This window comes from Petaurus breviceps, unplaced genomic scaffold (assembly GCF_028583685.1).
Source record: "Petaurus breviceps papuanus isolate PSGF00001 unplaced genomic scaffold, PetGlider_PUasm1.0 90692, whole genome shotgun sequence".
In the NCBI taxonomy this organism is placed as follows: domain Eukaryota; kingdom Metazoa; phylum Chordata; class Mammalia; order Diprotodontia; family Petauridae; genus Petaurus; species Petaurus breviceps.
The window spans coordinates 146,370-165,930 of NW_027187313.1; the positions used below are offsets into that span (position 1 = coordinate 146,370).

The 19,561-nt window shown below is 35.4% G+C and overlaps 1 protein-coding gene across 4 annotated transcripts in view; it reads left to right on the top strand.

Annotated features, from left to right (window-relative positions):
- The window catches only part of ACBD6 (acyl-CoA binding domain containing 6), a 233,060-nt gene that overhangs the window by 82,454 nt on the left and 131,045 nt on the right, over nt 1-19,561 (top strand). For all 4 annotated transcript variants that reach the window (XM_069065439.1, XM_069065440.1, XM_069065441.1 and 1 more), the window contains exon 5: nt 7,649-7,754. In XM_069065439.1, coding sequence (XP_068921540.1) covers nt 7,649-7,754 — 106 coding nt within the window. The remainder of the gene's footprint in view (nt 1-7,648; nt 7,755-19,561) is intronic.

The following is a 19,561-nucleotide window of genomic DNA, read 5'->3' on the forward strand; positions in this document are numbered from 1 at the left end:
TGTGAGTTGTTCAAGGTCACACAGGTTACTAAACATTAAAGGTAGTATTTGACAAGAACTTTTTGTCATTGTACCACACTGTCTCCTTTAGTTTAGTGTCCCCCACCCCCACCCCTGGTTCCAGATTATCCACAACTTTTTTGTGTTACTCAAAGACTTCAGAGCTTGATTTGACAGAATGTCTCACATATCGCTAATCTCCTCTCCCATTTTCCTTTGAGTATTTTCTTTTTTTAAAATGCGTTTTTTTTTAAATAAATAAATTCAGAATTAAAAAGAAAAAGACTTTGTATCTTTGGGGCAGCCAGGTGGTACAGTGAGTAAGAGCGCTGGCCCCAGAGTCAGGAGACCTGGGATCGGTTCCAGCCTCAGATACTTAACACCCACACAAAATAACTGGCTGTGTAACCTTGAGCAAGTTACTTATCCCCAATTGCTTTTTTAAAAAAGCTGTTTTTCCCAGTTACATGGAAAAACAATTTTTAATATTCACTTAAAAAAATGAGTTCTAAATTCTCTCCCTCTCTTCTTCCCCTCCCTTTGAAAAGGAAGTTTGTTATAGGTGATACATGTGCAGTCATGCAAAACATTTCTATATTACCTATGGGGTGAAAAGAAGCACAGACCAAAAAAAAAAAAACCCCAAACCTAACCCAAGAAAAATAGAGAAAGGAAAAAAAATATACTTCTATCTGCATTCATATGCCATCTGATCTTTCTCTGGAGGTGGATGACATTTTTCTTCATAAGGACAGCCTTCTTAACAATTAGAAATATCCCAAGATGGAATTGGTGCTCTACAAGTAGTGAAACAAGATGGGAATGTTTAAATGAAGAGATAAAGGAAGTTAGTCTGGAATAAGAATCTTTGGTTGGGATTATGGATGTGTGGGAATGGGCTGTATGAACAGTTGCAGTGAGGGTGAGAGGCAGCCCTACAGAAGTAAACTTGAGAACTGGGGAGATTGCTTTTGGACTGTGTGATGGTGCATGGGACTGACAGACAGAATGTGGCTCAGAAGTGGTTCTCCACTTGTGAAAACTCAGTAAAAATAATGTATTGTTTTAAAACAAAATACACTTGAAATGTTATCATCAGAAGGCCCCAATTTATACACAGATTTTATTCTGAAAGTGTTTTTATTTGGAGCTTGTGAGGTTGCAAACCAGCTGAAGTATACCAAATTCATAGCATTCTTTAGTTCTAGCTGGATCTCAGAGACCATTTGATTCAATCCCTTCATGTTACAGATTAGGAAACTAAGGTTCAGTGAGATTAATTACTTGCTTCAGAAATTGGGGCTAATCCCAGGGCTTCTGTCTCCTGTCTGATGGAACAAACATTTTTCATATAACCTTATTCAGATTAGTGTGTAGTAAGACTGGTAATTCACTGTAGCAGTGCTTAACCCTACCATTGTGTCCCATGATATTGATGGCCTGTTTACATAGTATGGTCCTTTGGAATCTGTTAGAACCTACAATGCCATTTTGTCTTGTGTTGTATTTTTGTGGGATCACTGAAAATTATACAGGATATTTCTGAATTTATGATATGGTCAGATTAAATTGCCCATATCAGTTATGGAGTCAGACCCAGTGAGAACCTAGCCACCAATGTTTTGGAAAATGTGTTTCACATGGTGATTGATATTTATGTAGCATTTAAAGGTTTGCTAAGTACCTTTATGTGTGTTATCTTTGAGCTCCTCAACACTGTGAGGTATGTATTATAAGAATTAATGTCTCTGTTTATAGTTGAGAAAATTGAGACCTAAATAGAGATGTAAAAGAACTTGGCTATTTCATCTAAGTACAACAGGTATTATTATCTTCAGTTTTATAGGTGGGGAAGCTGAAGGGTTTAGAGGTAACTTGGTTTGCCTTGGTTACACAACTAATCACCAAGGCAGGAATTGTACCCAAATCTTTGTGTTTTTCAGTAAGATGTTGTAGCCATTAGTCCGAAACTGTCTTTACACAAGATTGGAATAGAAGTAATATGAGCCTGATTTTTCTTTTCCTTTTGTGTGTAAATGGAATTTCCTTTAATTCAGAAAAACTTGGAGCTGAAGAGGACCTATTACTATATTTTTTTTGGCATAGTCCTTTTAGAACCTAGTGTCATCTACATACCCCATTGAGGCATTGACATAAGACTAGTGAAGTATATACTTGAATAAATAAATTTCTTGAGGGAAATTTAAAAATTATTTTACTTTTTAAATGTAATAGTTTTACCTAGGAGACATGTTCTATGCATTTTTCCTTAAAAAAAGAAAAAGGAATATTACTAATATTAAAATCTTGGAATTTGGTTTTGATTTATAGCAAATCAAACACTCATAGAAATCTAGAGCTACACTGAAATTTTTGAGTCTTTTCAAGCACTTTGACCACTATTTAGAATCTATTTTTCCAAACTGGATGCTGCCTCTGATTAATCTATTCAGAACTCTTCATTAATGGTAATTCATCTGAAGAAAATTTTGGGAGATAGCAAAATGAAGGACATGGTTTAATTATTGGTTCTAACACCTAATTACTGGGTGACCCCAGCCAAGTCACTAAACCTCTCTGAGCCTGATTTCCTTCTGTTTAAAATACAGGTAATAATACCTGTATCCTCTTCACTGTAGGGTTGTTTTGAAGAAATAACAATACAAATGTGAATTTACGGAGCACTGATATAGTAGAAAAGGTTAGTCAAGAGAGAAAAGGGTTCCACTTGTACCCCTGACACTTGATAATTGTGTGAATGCAGACAAGTCATTCAATTTGTTTCTTTCCTCATCAGCTAAATGGGGACAATAATACCAGTAGGCACTTAACCTCATGCAATTATTGTGAGGATCAAATTTTATATATACACATATATCTTACATATATGTGTTAAATTTGTGTGTGTGTATCTTTACAAATCTTTTTTTTTTTGAGGGAGGAAGGCAAGGCAATTGGGGTTAAGTGACTTGCCCAGGGTCACACAGCTAGTTAAGTGTTAAGTGTCTGATTTGAACTCAGGTCCTCCTGACTCCAGGGCCAGTGCTCTATTTACTGTGCCACCTAGCTGTATGTCTTTACAAATCTTAAAGCTACCTCCCCACACACACTTATCGTGACAGTCTCACATCTCCAACTGTCTCTCAGATCTCCCTAACTAGATATCCAGTTGACATCTTAACATGTCCAGATCTCTTTCTCATTATCTTTTCCCCCAGACCCTCCCTTTTTCCTAACCTTTCTATTACTGTCTAAAGTACCAATCCAGACTTCCAACCCAGATGTCATCCTTGACTCCTCATTCTTCATCCCTCTTATCCAATCTGTTGCCAAGTTCTGTCAATTTTACCTTCACAAAAATATATACACCCCCTTCTCTCCTCAAACTACTACCCCCTGGTGAAGGCTCTCATCACCTCACACCTGGACTATTTACTAGAGCCTTCAGGTGTGTCCTTACTGCCTCATCTCTTCCCACTCCCGGTCATCTCACTTATCCAAGTGATCTTACTAAAGTGTAGGTCTGACTATATCCACCCCAGACCCCTTAAAATAAACTCCAATGATTCCCTATGACCCTTAGAATCAAATATAAAATGCTCTCTTTTGTTTCTAAATCCCTTCACAACCTGGCTCATTGCTACCTTTCTAGTCTTCTTACATCCCCATATACTCAGTGATCTAGTGACTCTGGCCTCCTGGTTCTTCTTCAGACAAGACACTCCCATTTCCCAACTCTAGGCCTTTTCACTTTATGTCCTTCTACCCTGTAATTCTCTCCTCTTTGCCTCTGCCTCCTGGTTTCCTTGACTTCAGGGAAGCTCTTCCTTCTTAATGCCAACTTACCATGAATTTAACATTCATATATAGTTGTTTGCTTGTTGTTTTCCCATTATATTGTGAGTTCCTTGAGAGAAGGGGCTATTTTTGCCTTTTGATGTATTCTCATTGCTTAGCATGGTACCTGGAACACAGGCGGCATTTAATAAATGCTTATTGATTTGATTATTATTAATATCTATTAATATGAAAATTTCCACAAGTTTGCCATTTTACAGAATGGAGCTGTGATGTCTGGGCTCAAAATTTCACAGTAAGGCCACATTTATGGACTCAGTTAAAATTAAAAGTAACTTTATTTAAAGTGATAATGATAAAAAAGGAAAGAAAGTTTTCAGGTAAAGGATATTGTTTATGTATTGTCAGCTGCTCTTGAGCAGGATCCCTGCTCAGCTGCTCTACATCTAGGATTCAGTGTCTTTATTGTCTGGGTAGGTGTCTCACATACATTTTTGTCCTTAATTGAGGAATCCAAAGTCTGTAGAGAGGTGTCCTCAATTTATGTTGCTCCAAGATAAAACTGGCTGTCATCCAAGCACTTTGTAAAGGTTAAATAACTTAGGACAAAAATGGCACCTGTCCAAATGCTTTGTAAGGGTTCTACAATTTAAGGGGGGCTGTAACTTAACACAGATGAAAGCTGGTTGGGTTCACTTTCTCTCTTTTTCTTTTGTCCTACTATGTGTCCTAAGAACATCCCAAGATCTTTTATTGGCCTGGTGCCATTTCACAAATGAAAGTTTTAACCCATTATATATAACAGCTCAGCTTTTGTGAGGGAAGAAGGAAGGGGCAAGGCAGGAATAGGAGCAGAATAGTAATAGTATTGGGTTAGAGTTTGTGTGTGTGTATTATATGTATATATACACATGTGTGTATATGTACATATATAGATACATATGTATGTATAGCTATATATGAGGAAAGCTCACTTAAGACTGAATTAACATCAGTGAGTGAATGTGAGGAAAAGAGGTAGGGAAAGGCGTGTTACTAATAGATGATCCTTCTGACTCCTAACTAAATATTCCCCAAAACTCTGTCCTAGGTGTTAGCTTCTGTATGATTAATTATTTATCTCTGGTTAGGTGACTCACAAATCTGTATATCCAGTCCCAGTCTTTGTCCTCATCTTTAGTCATTAATTGTTTTTAGACATTTCAGATTGGGTGTCCCCAAGATATCTCGAACTGAACCTGTCCACAACAGAACTCATGATCTTTCCCCCCAAACTCACTTTTCTTCCAAATTTCCTTAGTTCTGTCAAAAGCACCACCATTCTTTCACTGTCTTCCGGGTAACTACCTGAGCAAGTTGTAGAAAAGATGTTGATCTACGTTGCCCAGGACATTTGTCCATGATTTGAAGTTTCTATATTGATGAAATTACAGCAGCAAAATTGGTCCTATCCCAGTCTGTACTTGTTCCCTATAGATGTTTATGAATTCGTTGTCTTCCCTGTCAGAATATAAGCTACTTGGAAGTAGGGAATTGTTTCATTCTTGATATTTGTATCCCCAGCACCCCACACAGTGCTTTTATATATAGTAGCTACTGATGGCTCTTTGTTGGTTAATTGATTGACAACACACATAAGCTTATGCTAAATATATTTTTTAAAGCAAATTTTAGAGGGGAAACATTATAGCAGCTAGGGAAAATCAGGAAAAGCCTTGTGTAGTAGGTAGTATTTATGAAGGAAATTAGGGAATTGAAAGCAAAGATGAAGAAAAAGTGAATTCCAGATTGGAGGGAAAGGGGAAACAGTGATTAGTTTAAAAACCTATATGGAGAATGGAGATGCTATATTCTGTGTGAGGAACAGTAAGAAAGACAGTATACTGTGGAGTACCTGAACAGGAGCCATGTATTCGAAGGCTGGAAAAGTAAGTTGGAACTAGGTTATGAAACAATTTAAATAACAGAGAGGTTTGTCTTCCGTTCTAGAGTCAGGGAGCAGTTGAAGCTTCTTGAGCAGGGAGTGAGAGGGTCTGACCTGTGCTTTACAAATAAGAATTTGGCAGCCAGGTGGAGGATGGATTAGAAACTGGTGGATTAGAGAGGCTGGAAACACTAAAACCAGCATACCACTGTTGATAACGTGTGTGTGTGTGTGGGGGGGTGCCCTACTTAGCAGCTGTGTTGCAGACTAGAGGAGAGATATCATTAATAAGAAACTATAAAGAATTTTTCAGTACATTGTATATTAAATGGGCTTCTAATGATGGGTGGAGCCTCCGAAAGCTCAGATAAGAATTAAACAGGATAGGAGGGTGAGAATGAGTTGTAGTGAAGTAAACATATGGGAACTTTATTGAATTTCTCCTATGGATGTTTAATTTTAATTGATCCATTCCATTAAATAATGCTTAATAAATGCCTAAAGGGCATAGCATTTTTTAGCTTCATTTAAAAAAATTAAATTCAAAAGCATTTATTAAGCACCTGTTATGTGCCAGGCACTACCAGTCTTTTGATTTGAGCTTACTTTTATGTTAACATTTGACTGTGCAACAAGGCCTAGCCCCATATCCACCATCCTTTGCAATGTAATAGCAACCTGTCTACTTCCTGACATTCCTAAATATCCCTGTGAAACTGTTATTAGCTACTCCTCTCCCTTGCTGCCCCTGCAGCAATGAAAGCTATAGACAGAATTTTTCCATGTTGCAAAAGGCAGCATTTACTTATCTTTTTGCCTCCCAACCCTTCAACATCATTATCTGACTATTATAATAGGAAGATAACTAATATGGGAGGTGTCTAGGTGGTACATTGGCTAGAGCACCAGGCCTGAAGTTAGGAAGATCTGAGTTCAAATCCATCCGCAGACACTTACTAGCAGTATGATCCCAGGCAAGTTATTACTTAGCCCTGTTTGCCTCAGTTTCTTATTTGTAAAATTACCTGGAGAAGGAAATGACAAACTGCTCCTATATCTTTGCCAAGAAAACCCCAAATGGGGTCATGAAGAGTTAGTTGGACACAGCTAAAACGACTGAACAACTGCTTCTGTTTACATAAAATGAGGGAAAAAAACCCACCTTAGTAAAAATACAAACTGCATTTAGATTCCACACACATTTATCAAATGTACTATGCCAGATTTGGGGATACAAAGATTTTTTTTAAGCCAAAAAAAATATTATTCCTGCCTTAAAGGAATTTACATTTTACTTTATATTTCACTGATTTTTCTATTATCCTATAGGGCTCTCTTACCTTTTTAAGGTGACAAGCAGTGTTAGTCCCTTTAATATATACTGACCCTTTAATAATGTTAGTCCTTAGTGTGAGAGCATGGAATCAGTAGGTAAATATGTACTCTCTATAGGACAGAAGTGACTTTTTTTTTTAAAGCAATCGGGGTTAAGTAACTTGCTCAAGGTTACATGGCCAGTTATTTCTGGGTGTGGTGCTGAGTATCTGAGCCCAGATTTAATCCAGGTCATCCTGACACTGGAGCCGGTGCTCTTACTCGCTGAGCCACCTGGCCGCCCCTAGAAGTGACTTTGAAAAAGACAAAGCACTAGTCAAAATAAACTTTATTATTCCATTTTTGAATGCACATAAAAAAAGGGGTTTTTTTTTCCCTCTGTAGTTTCATTTGATAGGATTGTATTATTATCTTCTAGTAGGGTTGTTCCTTGTAATGTTGGAAAACACTTTATTCGTGAAAAATGTTGGAAATAGGAATCACTCCCATGATTCTCTTGCATGTTTTTACAGTAACAGCTTGTATTTTATATATGTGTGGTTTTTATATGTTATGTACTAAGAGAGCATCTACTTTTTCTACCCTAATTAGGGAAGAAGACAAAAACATATTTGATTACTGCAGGGAAAACAACATTGACCACATAACCAAAGCCATCAGATCAAAAAAAGTGGATGTGAACATGAAGGATGAAGAGGTATGAAAAATATATCCTGTTTACTTTTCTTTTAAAATACTTAGTGTTCTCCCTTCCCTTTTTGCAAATACTTACCACGTTAAAGTATAGTATGGCTTTTAAGAATGACTAAAGCTAGAGAAGATAGTTCAAACCAAAGGTTTTCTGTAACAATAGGAAATTTCTGGTAAGATACTAACCACAACAATAATTGATATTGAATTTATTTCAATACAACAATCATCTGTTAAGTACCCACTTTGAGTCAGGATGCTGTTGTGGGAAGAGACCTAGAGATTCCAAGAGGTGAAAGTAAGTTGGGAGAATGTCTCATCTGTGCAGAGGCAGTGCCATAGCCAGAGGAATACCCTGTATAGGAAACAGCAGGTGGTCCAGTTTTGGGTAGGGGAGGAGTGGGATAGAAGAATGTGAAATCAGCTTGTAAGGAGGCATTGTTGCCAGATTGTGAAGGGTTTTTGATTCTATAGGAGGTAGGAAGCTCCTGAACCTTCTTGGGCTGGGGAATGATCTAGTGAGATCCCTTCTTTAGAAGTAATCATTCCACAGCTCTGGAGAGGATGGATTAGAGACAGAACAGAAAAAGCTGGGTGGCATCTATTTCAGTAACTTGAGTGAGAAGTGGTGAAACTAAGGTGGTGACTGTTTGGTGAGAGGTAAGATTGTCAAGACTTGGCAATGAGTGTGGGGACCAAGTGAGAGTAAAAATTTAAGGATAATGCCAAGCTTACAAATGGAGGTGGCTTGGAATGACTATAAATAAGAATGTTTGGAGGACAAGTGGCTTTGAGGGCAAAGGTGAGTTCTGTTATGGCTTTGTTGAATTTGAGTAGACTAGGGGGCCATCCTGAAGTTTATTTAAATGGCCAAGAGGTGGGAAATAGGTGGGAAGAGAACCAAAAAAAGGTACTGGGTAAATCTGCAGTGGTAGATAATCAGTCAACTTTTAGATGATAGTGTCATTTCTGCACAGGTTAGCCCTTAACATTATATCTATCTCAGGAAATTTTCTTCTTCTGTTCCATTGACAGAGACAATAAGAATCCATAGGATCATTGATCTAGAGGACCTCAAAGGTCATCTAGTTCAACTCCTTTATTTTACTGATGATGAAACTGAGGCCTAAGGATGTTCAATAACTAGTGGTCAGAAGTATGACATGAACTTAGATCCTAGTGTGCCTAGCAGCATTGTTTGTTTTCCATTAAATACCTAAACATCAGTGTTTATTTTTCACTGGTGGAACTTTCTTTGAGATACAGTAACTTTAAAAACCTGAAACATTACTCATAGTAATAATTATTACACATAGCAAAACCAAAACTAAAAAAAAAAGTTTTGTTTGTTAAGTGATATGGTTTCCAATTTTGATCTGTCAGGAAATTTCTATTTCCTTTCAAAGGCTGGTAATTACAGCCTTTTAATGAAATTAAATTAGATATGACTTATTTGGAAATTAACAGTATTTTACCTTGATTGGCAACTATCACATGGGACTTCCAAATGCCCTCTTAGCCTATGCCATATTGAGTCACATGATCATAATTACTTATTTTGCTGGAGTAACAGTGAAGGAATAGATTTATTGAATATAAAAGTCCTTCATGTTGAGTAAAACAGCTTTTTTGGTGAAATAAAAATTCTTATTTCTGTAACTCACTTTGCCTTTATATTTCTTTCTCTCAGTCCATCATACATTGAATTACCTTTACAGAACCCCCAACCTTACCCTTACTCCTGTCTGCTAAAACATTGTGTTTTTCTGAACAGATGAAGTGCTTACACATTCATAGACTGAGACGCCACGAATTCAGTTGGGTTCTTTCATAGCTCCAAGCAGATTTCTGCCCTCTCAGCCATGACAGCTCAGTCTGGGCTTTGAATGTTGATGGCAAGACATTTTATTATTAATCAGCAATTCATATGAATTAATTTAGGAACATAAGAGGAAAGGAGAACTTAAAATCAAGGTCAGAACATAATACCCTAAATGAAGTGCTTTGTGCTTTTTAAAGCTCTAGCAGTCAGTTCTTTATAAAGTTGGTCAACTTTGGTTCTTGACCCAAGGGCCATAGCATCAAAATTAAGTTGCAGAATTCTCATTTTATTATTTCAAGTTATCCTTGTCTTAGGTAATAGAATTATATAAAAACACATTTTTATGTAGCAAAGATTATTTTGAAATAGCATGCAATGTTCCATGTGGTTATTTAAAATTTAAATTAAAGTATTAGTAATGTCTTTGAAAAGGTATGTGCATTATATTCCATTATTTAAAATTCTCAATTCATTTGGTTTATTGGACAACAAAAAGTTGTTGTTATACTTCAGATTTGCCCTATGCACATAAAGAAATATTATTAGAAACAACTAAGTTACTTTTTAAGTTGCATTTTAAATCTTTAGGTTTTTTCTTTGTGATGAACTGTATTTACAGTACTATAATTGAAGTAAATACCCTCGTTTATTGTAATAATTATATTTGCATATAGCAGCACATATATTTGGCTTCATACCCATGTTTACGTGCATATAGGGACATTCTTGCATTTTGCATTATGTACAGATAATTCATATAAACTGTTCTCCCTACATACTTTATATGTTTATTTAAATGTGATTAATTATCTTTTCCCCTACTGGCACCTTTTTATTCAATTACATTGAAAATTAATGCATAAAATTCACTGCTACTGTAGTAAGGAAAATATTTCAAATTTGAGGAAATGAAGTAGATTCCTCATAGAATAGTAATTTAATCAAATTATATACACATATATAGATATAAAATGTCAAAGAAATTAAGTAGTTCAAGAAGTTGTGCTTATACCAGATGCTTTACTGTCCAGCATTACAAAGCCATGGTCTTGCATATATTGACTTTTTTTTTTGCTTTTTGGAGGGGGGAAGCCAAGGCAGTTGGGTTGTTAAGTGACTTGCCCAAGGTCCTATGGCTAGTAAGTGTTAAGTGTGTTAGATCAGATTTAAATTCAGGTCCTCCTGACTCTAGGGCTGTTGCTGTATTCACTGTGCCACCTAGCTGCCCCCATATATTGATTTTTAATCTTAATTATTATAAATTTTATTTAAAATTTTTAAATGCAAAACACTTTTTAAGAAGTTCTGGAAATGGAGGTACAAAACCTGAAGGTAAAAAGTCAAACTTTGAATACAGTAAGTTTAGGAACTTTTTTTAAAAATAGAGGATTCTGCTTTTGTTCTTATGCATCATATTTATACACACATGTCAAGGATATGCTATTTTCCTTGTTCTAGGCGTGGCATCTTCTGAGTGGGAAAATTATTTTAAATTATTTTTTATTTCTGAAATGGTTTATTATGATTTATTAGCATAAAGAACTCCCAAGTGAGTTAACTCCCTCTACCAATATGTAGCTGCTCTGCAACTTAGTTTTTTGGAGAGTTACCTACGGCCCTGAGAGGTTCAGTGACTTGCCTGGAATCACATGATTGGTATGTCAGGGGCAGGACTTGAATGTGCCAAGGTCTTTCTGCCTTAGAGGTCAGCTCTCAATCCGCATATCATGTTATCTCTCCAGGAAAAAAAAAATTACTTTAAAAAATGTTTAAGTCATATCTGAAGTGTCAACAGAGCATTTCTTGGCTAAACAGTAAGCAGGTCTTATATGCTTTTCTGATGTAGTATATATTTGTGCATTTAGAATCAATTTGTGACTCAGTCATAAGGGAAATGTGTGTGTGGCCAGGAGATAAGGAAGGGTTTAGCTGAGTGAAAGGAGCAGCCTCCCCCCCCCCCCCTTTGGAATTCTTTGGGTATGAGCACTTTGCTCAGGCTACGCTTTCCATCTTCCACCTACCAGCCCATAATTGCTCACCTTCCCTTGGTCTGTGCCTTCATTCCAGAGGCCCAAAGCTTCACTCAAAGGCTGCTGCAGCTGCAGAATTTCCTGGACTGTGGCTGAGCTTCATTCAGGTTTCTGCTGTTCTTCCTTCCAGCCCAGCTGATGGGTGTACAAGTTCCATGAGAATCTCTCTTCAAGGATGGGGAGGAAACAGCACTGTCTATCCAGCAGTACAGTTTTAATATAAAAAGTGTCATCTTCTCTCTCCCATCTCACCTACTACAATTGAGAAAATAAAATTAAACACATCCCCAAATTGGCTATGTCTAAACAGATATGTCTCAGTCTACACTCTGAGTCCATCACCTCCCTGTTAGAAGGTAAGTAGCATGTTTCATCATGAGTCCTCTGGAATTATGGTTGGGCATTTCATTGAGTTGAGTTCCTGAATATTTCAGAGTTGTTTGTCTTTATAATAGTATTGCTATTATATAAATTATTCTCCTAATTCTGTTCACTTCACTCTGCATCAGTTCATATAAGTGTTCCTAGGTTTCTGTGATACCATCCCCTTCATCATTTTTTGTGACATATTAATATTTTATCATTTATAGCTTGTTCAGTTAAACTCCATTGATAGGCATCCCCTCAGTTTCCAGTTCTTTGCCACCCAAAAAGAGTTGCAATTATTATTTTTGTACATCCTAAGAGGTTTTGTTGGTTTGTGGGTTTTTTTTTTTGCTTAGATCTTCTCTTAATATGCCCACCTTCTTATTCTGCCCCCTGCCCCCTTCCTCCTTTATTTCACTGAGGCCATTTGTTGAAAGCTCCTTCTTCTCCCCACCTTCTTATCTCACATCAGCTAGATGTCTTCTTTTAGCCTCTCCTCCTTTACACCTGTCTCATATAAAGAAGTGACCTTTCTTCTTGTTAAGGCAAGCCCCTCTATATGCATGTGACCTTATGCCAGTCTTCTCTAGCAGATTGTTTTTTCTGTAATCCCTGCTGTTTTATTAGTGTTTAGTCTCTTCTTGTCTGCTGTTTCCCTGCTGCATACAAGCATGTCCATGTCTTCTCCATCAAAAAATTCCAACTTGAGCCATCTGTCTTGCTAGCTCTCATCCTTTATCTCTGATTGCAAAGAATATCTGCAACTAGTGCCTCCACTTCCTTTTCTCTTTTCAAATTTATTTTTGTATTGATGTCTTTTGTTTTTTACATTGCCAGAATTTCTCTCAGTATCCTTCTACATCCCTCAGAGAGCCATCTCACTTAGCAAATAATATTTTAAAAGGAAAAGAGGAAGAAAAAGGGGAAAGATTAAGTGAAACCAATTAATTTGTAGAAAGAGTCTGAAAACATATGTAGCATACCACACTTTTAGATCTCCCACCTCTGCAAAGGAATGGGTAGAAATTTCTTCTCATTTCTCTTCTTTGAGGTTTGTTCTTTGTAATTTTGCAACATTCGCTTTTGATTGTTTTGTTGTGTGTTTTGTTTTCTTTGTTCTCCCTTAATTCATTCAGCATTTGATCCTCTACATCTTTCCAAGATTCTCTGATTTATCATATTTCTTATAGCACAGTAGTATTAGGTCTGGCAGTGTTCTTCTCCCTTCATTCCTACCTATCTTCATTATTTACCTTGATATTCTAAGTTGTTTGCTTCTGCAAATGAATTGCTATTATAGTGAGTTCTGTAAAGTATCTCTTCGATAGTTCAATATAGCATTAAGACTGTAAACTAGTTTTTGTACTATTATCATTTTTATTATATTGGCACAGACAAGCCATAAGCACTGAGTATTCCTCCAGCCATTTAAGCTGGGTTTTTTTTGTCTTGTTTTGTTTTGTTTTGATACCGCAGATTACCATCTTCTCCTTGATACTGTTTTCTCTAGGTTTACATGATACTTGCCTCTCCTGGTTCTCCTTTTACTTGTCTGACTGTTCCTCAGTTTCTTTTACTCAATCTCCATCCAGATTGTACCCAATAACCATGTGTTGTCCCCTACCAAGCCTCTGCCTGGGGCACTTTTCCCAGTGATTCTCAAAATTTTTGGTGTCAGGACCTCTTTACATGCTTTAAAATTATTGAGGACCTTAAGAGTTTTTGTTTATGTGGGTTATATTTATTGATACTTAGCAAATTAGAAATAAAAAATACTTAAAAAATTTATTTATTTACTTTTAGTTTACAACATTCAGTTCCATAATCCCTTGTTTCAAATTTTCTCCCCTTCCCACTCCTCCCCTCCTTCTCACTCTTCCCCCCTTCCCCCCCATGACAGCATGCATTCAACTATAGGATCTACAAATACCTTCACATTAAACATTAGTCAAGTTGTAAATAATGATTATAACCAGTGGAATGAACAATGAGAAAGAAGAAACAAAACAAAAAAAAGAGAGAGAGCAAGTAGTTTGCTTCAGTCTGCATTCAGACTCTGTTCTCTGGATGTGGATATCCCTTTCCAAAAAATGATGTATTTTTAAGTATTCATTTATTAAGAGTAACAATAAAGCAATCACATGTTAACATAAGTAATATTTTTTTGCATGTGGAAAAGCTATTTTCTAAAACAAAAAAATGGAGTGAAAAGGGTAGCATTGCTTTTACTTTTTTTCAAATCTCTTTAATGTCTGCCTTAGTAGAGGACCACCATATTCCCATATTTGCTTCTGTATCTGATCTGTTTCAGTATGTTATTTTGTTTGCAATATATGTAGAAAATTCAGGCACAACAAATATGTAGTTGGAAAAGGGAGGAATATTTTAGTAACCCTTTTCAAAAAGTTGTTGGATATTTTTTTATACTACACCAAAACTTCACAAAATGGTAGTTTCTTTTTTTTGTGGTAGTTTCTTAAAAATTAGTTGCAATGTAGAATTTCAGATCATACCAAAGAACTTTTCTTACTCTATTACATTACTGTTCACTGGTCTGTCTTGGATTTAAATAAACCTTTTATTTATTATGCATGATTGTACAAGTCATACATTGATCATTTGGAAATTATTGATTCATCAAGTTATGCAGGCCTTCACATTTATTACCACCAATCTCATCAGAAAAGTGTTTAAGTATCACTAAGTTGTCAGGCTCATGGTAGCAGATAAAAGTCTGATAAAATGTTAATTTTCTTTTAAAAGCTTAATTTTTATCATTGGCAACAAAGAATCAGTTGTTTTCCTTGAAGTGACAGGCTCATGTTATTTTTTTTTTTTTTTGAGAAAATATCTGCCGGATACTCAAGTATGAATAACCATAGTTTGTCAGTCATTCTTTCACTTAAATATGGTGTTCCATGAAAAAAGCTGCTCTTTCAGCTCGCTGTTAAGTCACACAAATGCTTTTCAAGACAACCACTGTACTCTGTATGCAGAGAAATGCCTTGTGCAACTTTCTATCTCGTCACACAGAATATTAAAAAGATGTGTACTCAAGGGTTGAGATTTAATAAAATTAGTAATTTTTATTTTTTCATCAAGGACATTCTTAAGCAAAATTGACTGCCTTTTTTTTTTCTGTATATTCTGTAAATGTGTGGTGGTGAATCATACAATTACTACTATAATTTAATTCCATTACATTGATTCTGGTTAAGGCATCAAAAGTTTTACCCACCATTCCTTTTGTATCATCAATACAAATCTCCACACAGTTGTTCTAGGATAACCCATAAAATTCTATTACTTTGAATATTGTGTGTTTATTGCCAAGTGTTCATATAAAAGTTCTTCTTCAATGATTAGTTGGTACTGATCCCTGATAAATACAATCAAAATAGCATATCTAGCAATGGCTATAAATGTGTCCATTTATAAGGCAAAAGTACAATTCTGCAGATAATAACTCAGTTTTTGTTTGTAGATAAATTTTTAATTCACAAGTCTGCCTCTGTAAAACTCAACTGTACACTTATGAGAGAATGATTGTGGAAAAGGCAAATAATGTTTTAGTAGTATTATGAATATAGTTTATACCTTTTGAACCCTAAGGGGTGGGGTCCCTAGACTATACTCAACCACTATGCTAGGCGATTCATCAGTTCCCGTGGATTTAATTTATTCTTTTCATGCAGATGATTCTTATATTGTTTATCCAACCCTGCCTTCTTTTCCGACCTCCTGTTCTTCTCTTTCTCGTGACTCCATCTTCTACAGGAAGCCTTTTCCAAACTGTCCAGTGCCTTCCTTTTGTTAATCATTTCCTATTCATCCTGTATATAGTTTATTTGTACGTATTTCCTTGTTATCTCTTCCATTAGATTGTGAGCTCCTTGAGGGCAGAGACTGTCTTTTGCCTATTTTTGTATCCCCAGATCTTAGCACAGTGCTTAGCATATAGTAGGTGCTTAATAAATGTTCATTGTATAATTAATCTACATTCTCCCATGTCCAACTACTTATTGGAAATTTAAAACTGGATTTTCTCTAGGTATCTTAAACTCAACATGCCTAAAATTGAATTCATTATCTTTCTCCTCAAACTCACTCCCCCTTTAAACTTCCTTATTACTGTCATGTACAACACCATCCTGTCAGTTACCCAGGCTTCCAAACTAGGTTTTATCCTCCACTTTTTTTCACACCCAGTATCCTATCATTTGTTAAGTCTTGTTAATGGGACAGGACTTTGCAGTATCTGTTATATATGTCCCCTTCTCTTTGCTCACTCAATCCCCAAGGGCCCTCATCATCTCATGCCTGGAACAGTAACATTCCAGTTAGTCTACTTGTCTCTTAAATCTATTTATGCTCACTAGTCAAATGTTCTTCCTGAAGTATACGTATGACCATATTGCATCCCTCCCAATCCCCTCCCACCATTCAGTAAACTCCACCATTACCTTCAAGATCAAATATCTCTGTTTGGCTTTTAAAGTCTTACAACCTGATTCCTTGCTGCCTTTCAGTTTTCTTATACCTTATTTCCATTTACATACTCTGTGATCCAATTACATTGATTTTCTTGCTTTTTCTTGCAGAAGGCACTCCATCTCTTGACTGAGTATTTTTTACTGGTTTTCCCCCATACTTGGAATTTTCTTCCTCTCCATCACTGCCTCCTGGCTTCACTGGCTTCTTTTATGTTTCAGTTAAAGTTCTACCTTCTGCAAGAAACCTTTTCCAGTCCTTTTTAATACTAGCATGTTCCCTCTGTGATTATCTCCAATTTATCCTGTATATATAAAGCTCTTTGAAAACAGAGCACATAGTCAGTAAACATTAAACATTATTGAGTTCCTACTATGTGCTAGTGCATAAGCACTTAATAAATGATTGTTCACTTGACCCAGTAATCCTAGTAATTCTCTAAGAGTTACTGATCTACATTGGTAGAGAAGGCTTTTTCATCCAGAAATCCACTGATGAAAAGTTTCAGGTCCAGATGAAGTGTGTGTGTGTGATATGTAAACAAACAAATAGAGAAAGAGAGTAATTCCTAGGTTAGACCCTATCTACATAAGTACTTTTTTGATGGTGTTGAAAGTGATTTTATGTCTTAATGAGAATTCATACCTGTATTAAGTGATTTATTTCTTTATAATAGACATTCTATCATTCAGGTTTGCCATCCACTACCACTTTCCCCAAATTCTTTCTCACTGAGCTGGTTATTTTAATGATAACAATGGCTTCCATTTAAATAAATTTTGGGGGGGTTACAAAATACTTTCCTTACAATAAGGCTGTGAAGTAAATAGTGTAATATTGTTATCTTTTATTATTTTATATTGTTTTATTTTATAGATAATGAAACAGGCTTAGGTTGAGTGGTCTCTCTGGATAATAGTTTTTGCCCAGGTTCAAACCCAGGTGTCCTGACTTTTAATCTAGTGTTCTTTCCACTACATCTTACTGCCTCTAATCAACTTGAAATCTCCTTTTCAATAAAGACATTTCATGCAATGTATTTTCTTTCTTATTTTTATGATAGTAGAATAGTTATCAATTTTCTTTATATGTTGATTATTTAGTATGCTTATAAGGATTCTACCTTTCTCATAATTTTCTCCCCCTTTCTTCTTGCTTTGTTTTTATATAAATCTATGATTCATGTCAGAATAATATTTATATGCCTTTGGCTTAAAGAACTACGACAAAAACTAGCCAAACTGGCAACGATAACCCAAGTGAAACACAGAAGATTTAAGAGGCAAGGTCAGTCTGCAGAGACTAAATTTATGCTTTTATTCAAGATTTGAGGAAGGAAGAAAAATGCACACTCTTAAATAACTTCTACACAGCAGTATATATGCTGCTGTGGTAATGTACTTGATTAAAATATTAATTTACTAGAACCTTGTCCATTCACACTAATGAATGGGAAGTACATTATGAATTATTAAATTTTATTAATTTGTATGAATGCAAACAATGCTGTTTAAAAGACAAAAACCATAGTATTTAAGTAATATAGTTTACACTGGAAATAAAAATGAAACACTGATAATATAATGAAACTTTTCAGATACTAGATAGATAGATACTAGACTACAGAAAGTATATTGTCATTATTTCTTTTATTATGGAATTATGGAATTTTATTATGGAATAGATTCATTACATCTTGTTTATTTCTCTTCCCTTATTCCAATCTACCTCCCTTGGTTTTAGTATAAATATTGCTATGAAATAATTTTTACAAATAGCTTTTAAATGCATAGTCTTAATTCTTGTCAGATTTATTACCTGTTTCTTTCTGGTAGAAGATCTGGTAGATTCCAGATCTGGTAGATTCCAGATCTGGTAGATTCCTTAACTGGTCTTCATGTGGCTGATGATATATGTGGGTACAATTTTCATGTCATTAGTGTTCCATTTGTCTATGAAAAGTGTAAAACATAGATTGACCACTACAGAAAACATGCTGTACTTTTTGAGTATAGCAGTAACACATAAACACAAAGGACTGATCTATGGTGGCCAGCTATTCAACAGTTATGGGAATGGCATTAATGGATTAATTAGCAGGGCTTGAGGAGCAAAGAGATATTCCAGGTAAGGTTTCAATGTGATGACTTTAGAACCTGAATTTTTGCAGAGAAGAATTCAGATGCATCACTTCTCCAGGTTGACTTACATTGTGCACTGAGATACACTCAACAGATCCCTGGACTTGGAATCACAGAGATTTGGGTTTTATTCTGGAACAGATCGTTAATAGCTGTCTAATCCTGGGCAGTTATATAATATCTCTCATTACTTCCTTCATATGTAAAATGGAGATGATAATATGTCTTAATTTTCAAGGTTATTTGATGCTCAAATGATGCTCACATGCTTTGCAAAATCAAAGTGAAATAAATGCCAGTTATTGTTATTATTAGCCCTACATACAATATGTCATTTGCCACTTAAGTAGTACTGTTAACTCATCTTTTGCAACAATGGCAGGTTTACACTTGGTTAAATTTGCATTCTTTATTGAAGGTTTTAGGATTACAGTTGGCAAGAAAATAAACAAAATGATCATAATTATAGATCTCTTGAGAAACACTAAAGATAATTTTTAAAACTTAATTAAAAATTATTCCTGTATTAAAATATAAGTGTAGACTCAATAAGTAATTTTAATATATAACAACTTATATATAAATTAAAATATTTTATTATTCATTGTTGGTTGAATACTTTTTTCTTTAACTTTTTATTTTGATTTCGATTAAAAAGTATTTATTTTCTCTCTCTACCACCTATCCCCCTCCCCAAATTGAAAAGAGAAGAAAAACAAAACCCTTGTAACAAATTTCATGCTGAAGAATGTCCCAAAATGTTTATCTCATTCTTCACCATAGTTCTATATTCATTTTATCAGAAGGTATAAGTAGCATTGGTCCTCTGGAATTGTAACTGATTACTGCATTCACGAGAGTTCTTAAAATTTTTCAAAATTTTTTTTGGTCTTTATGATGTTGCTATTGTTGTATTAACTATGCTTCTGTTTCTGCTCTTTTCACCCTGCATAAGTTCATACAG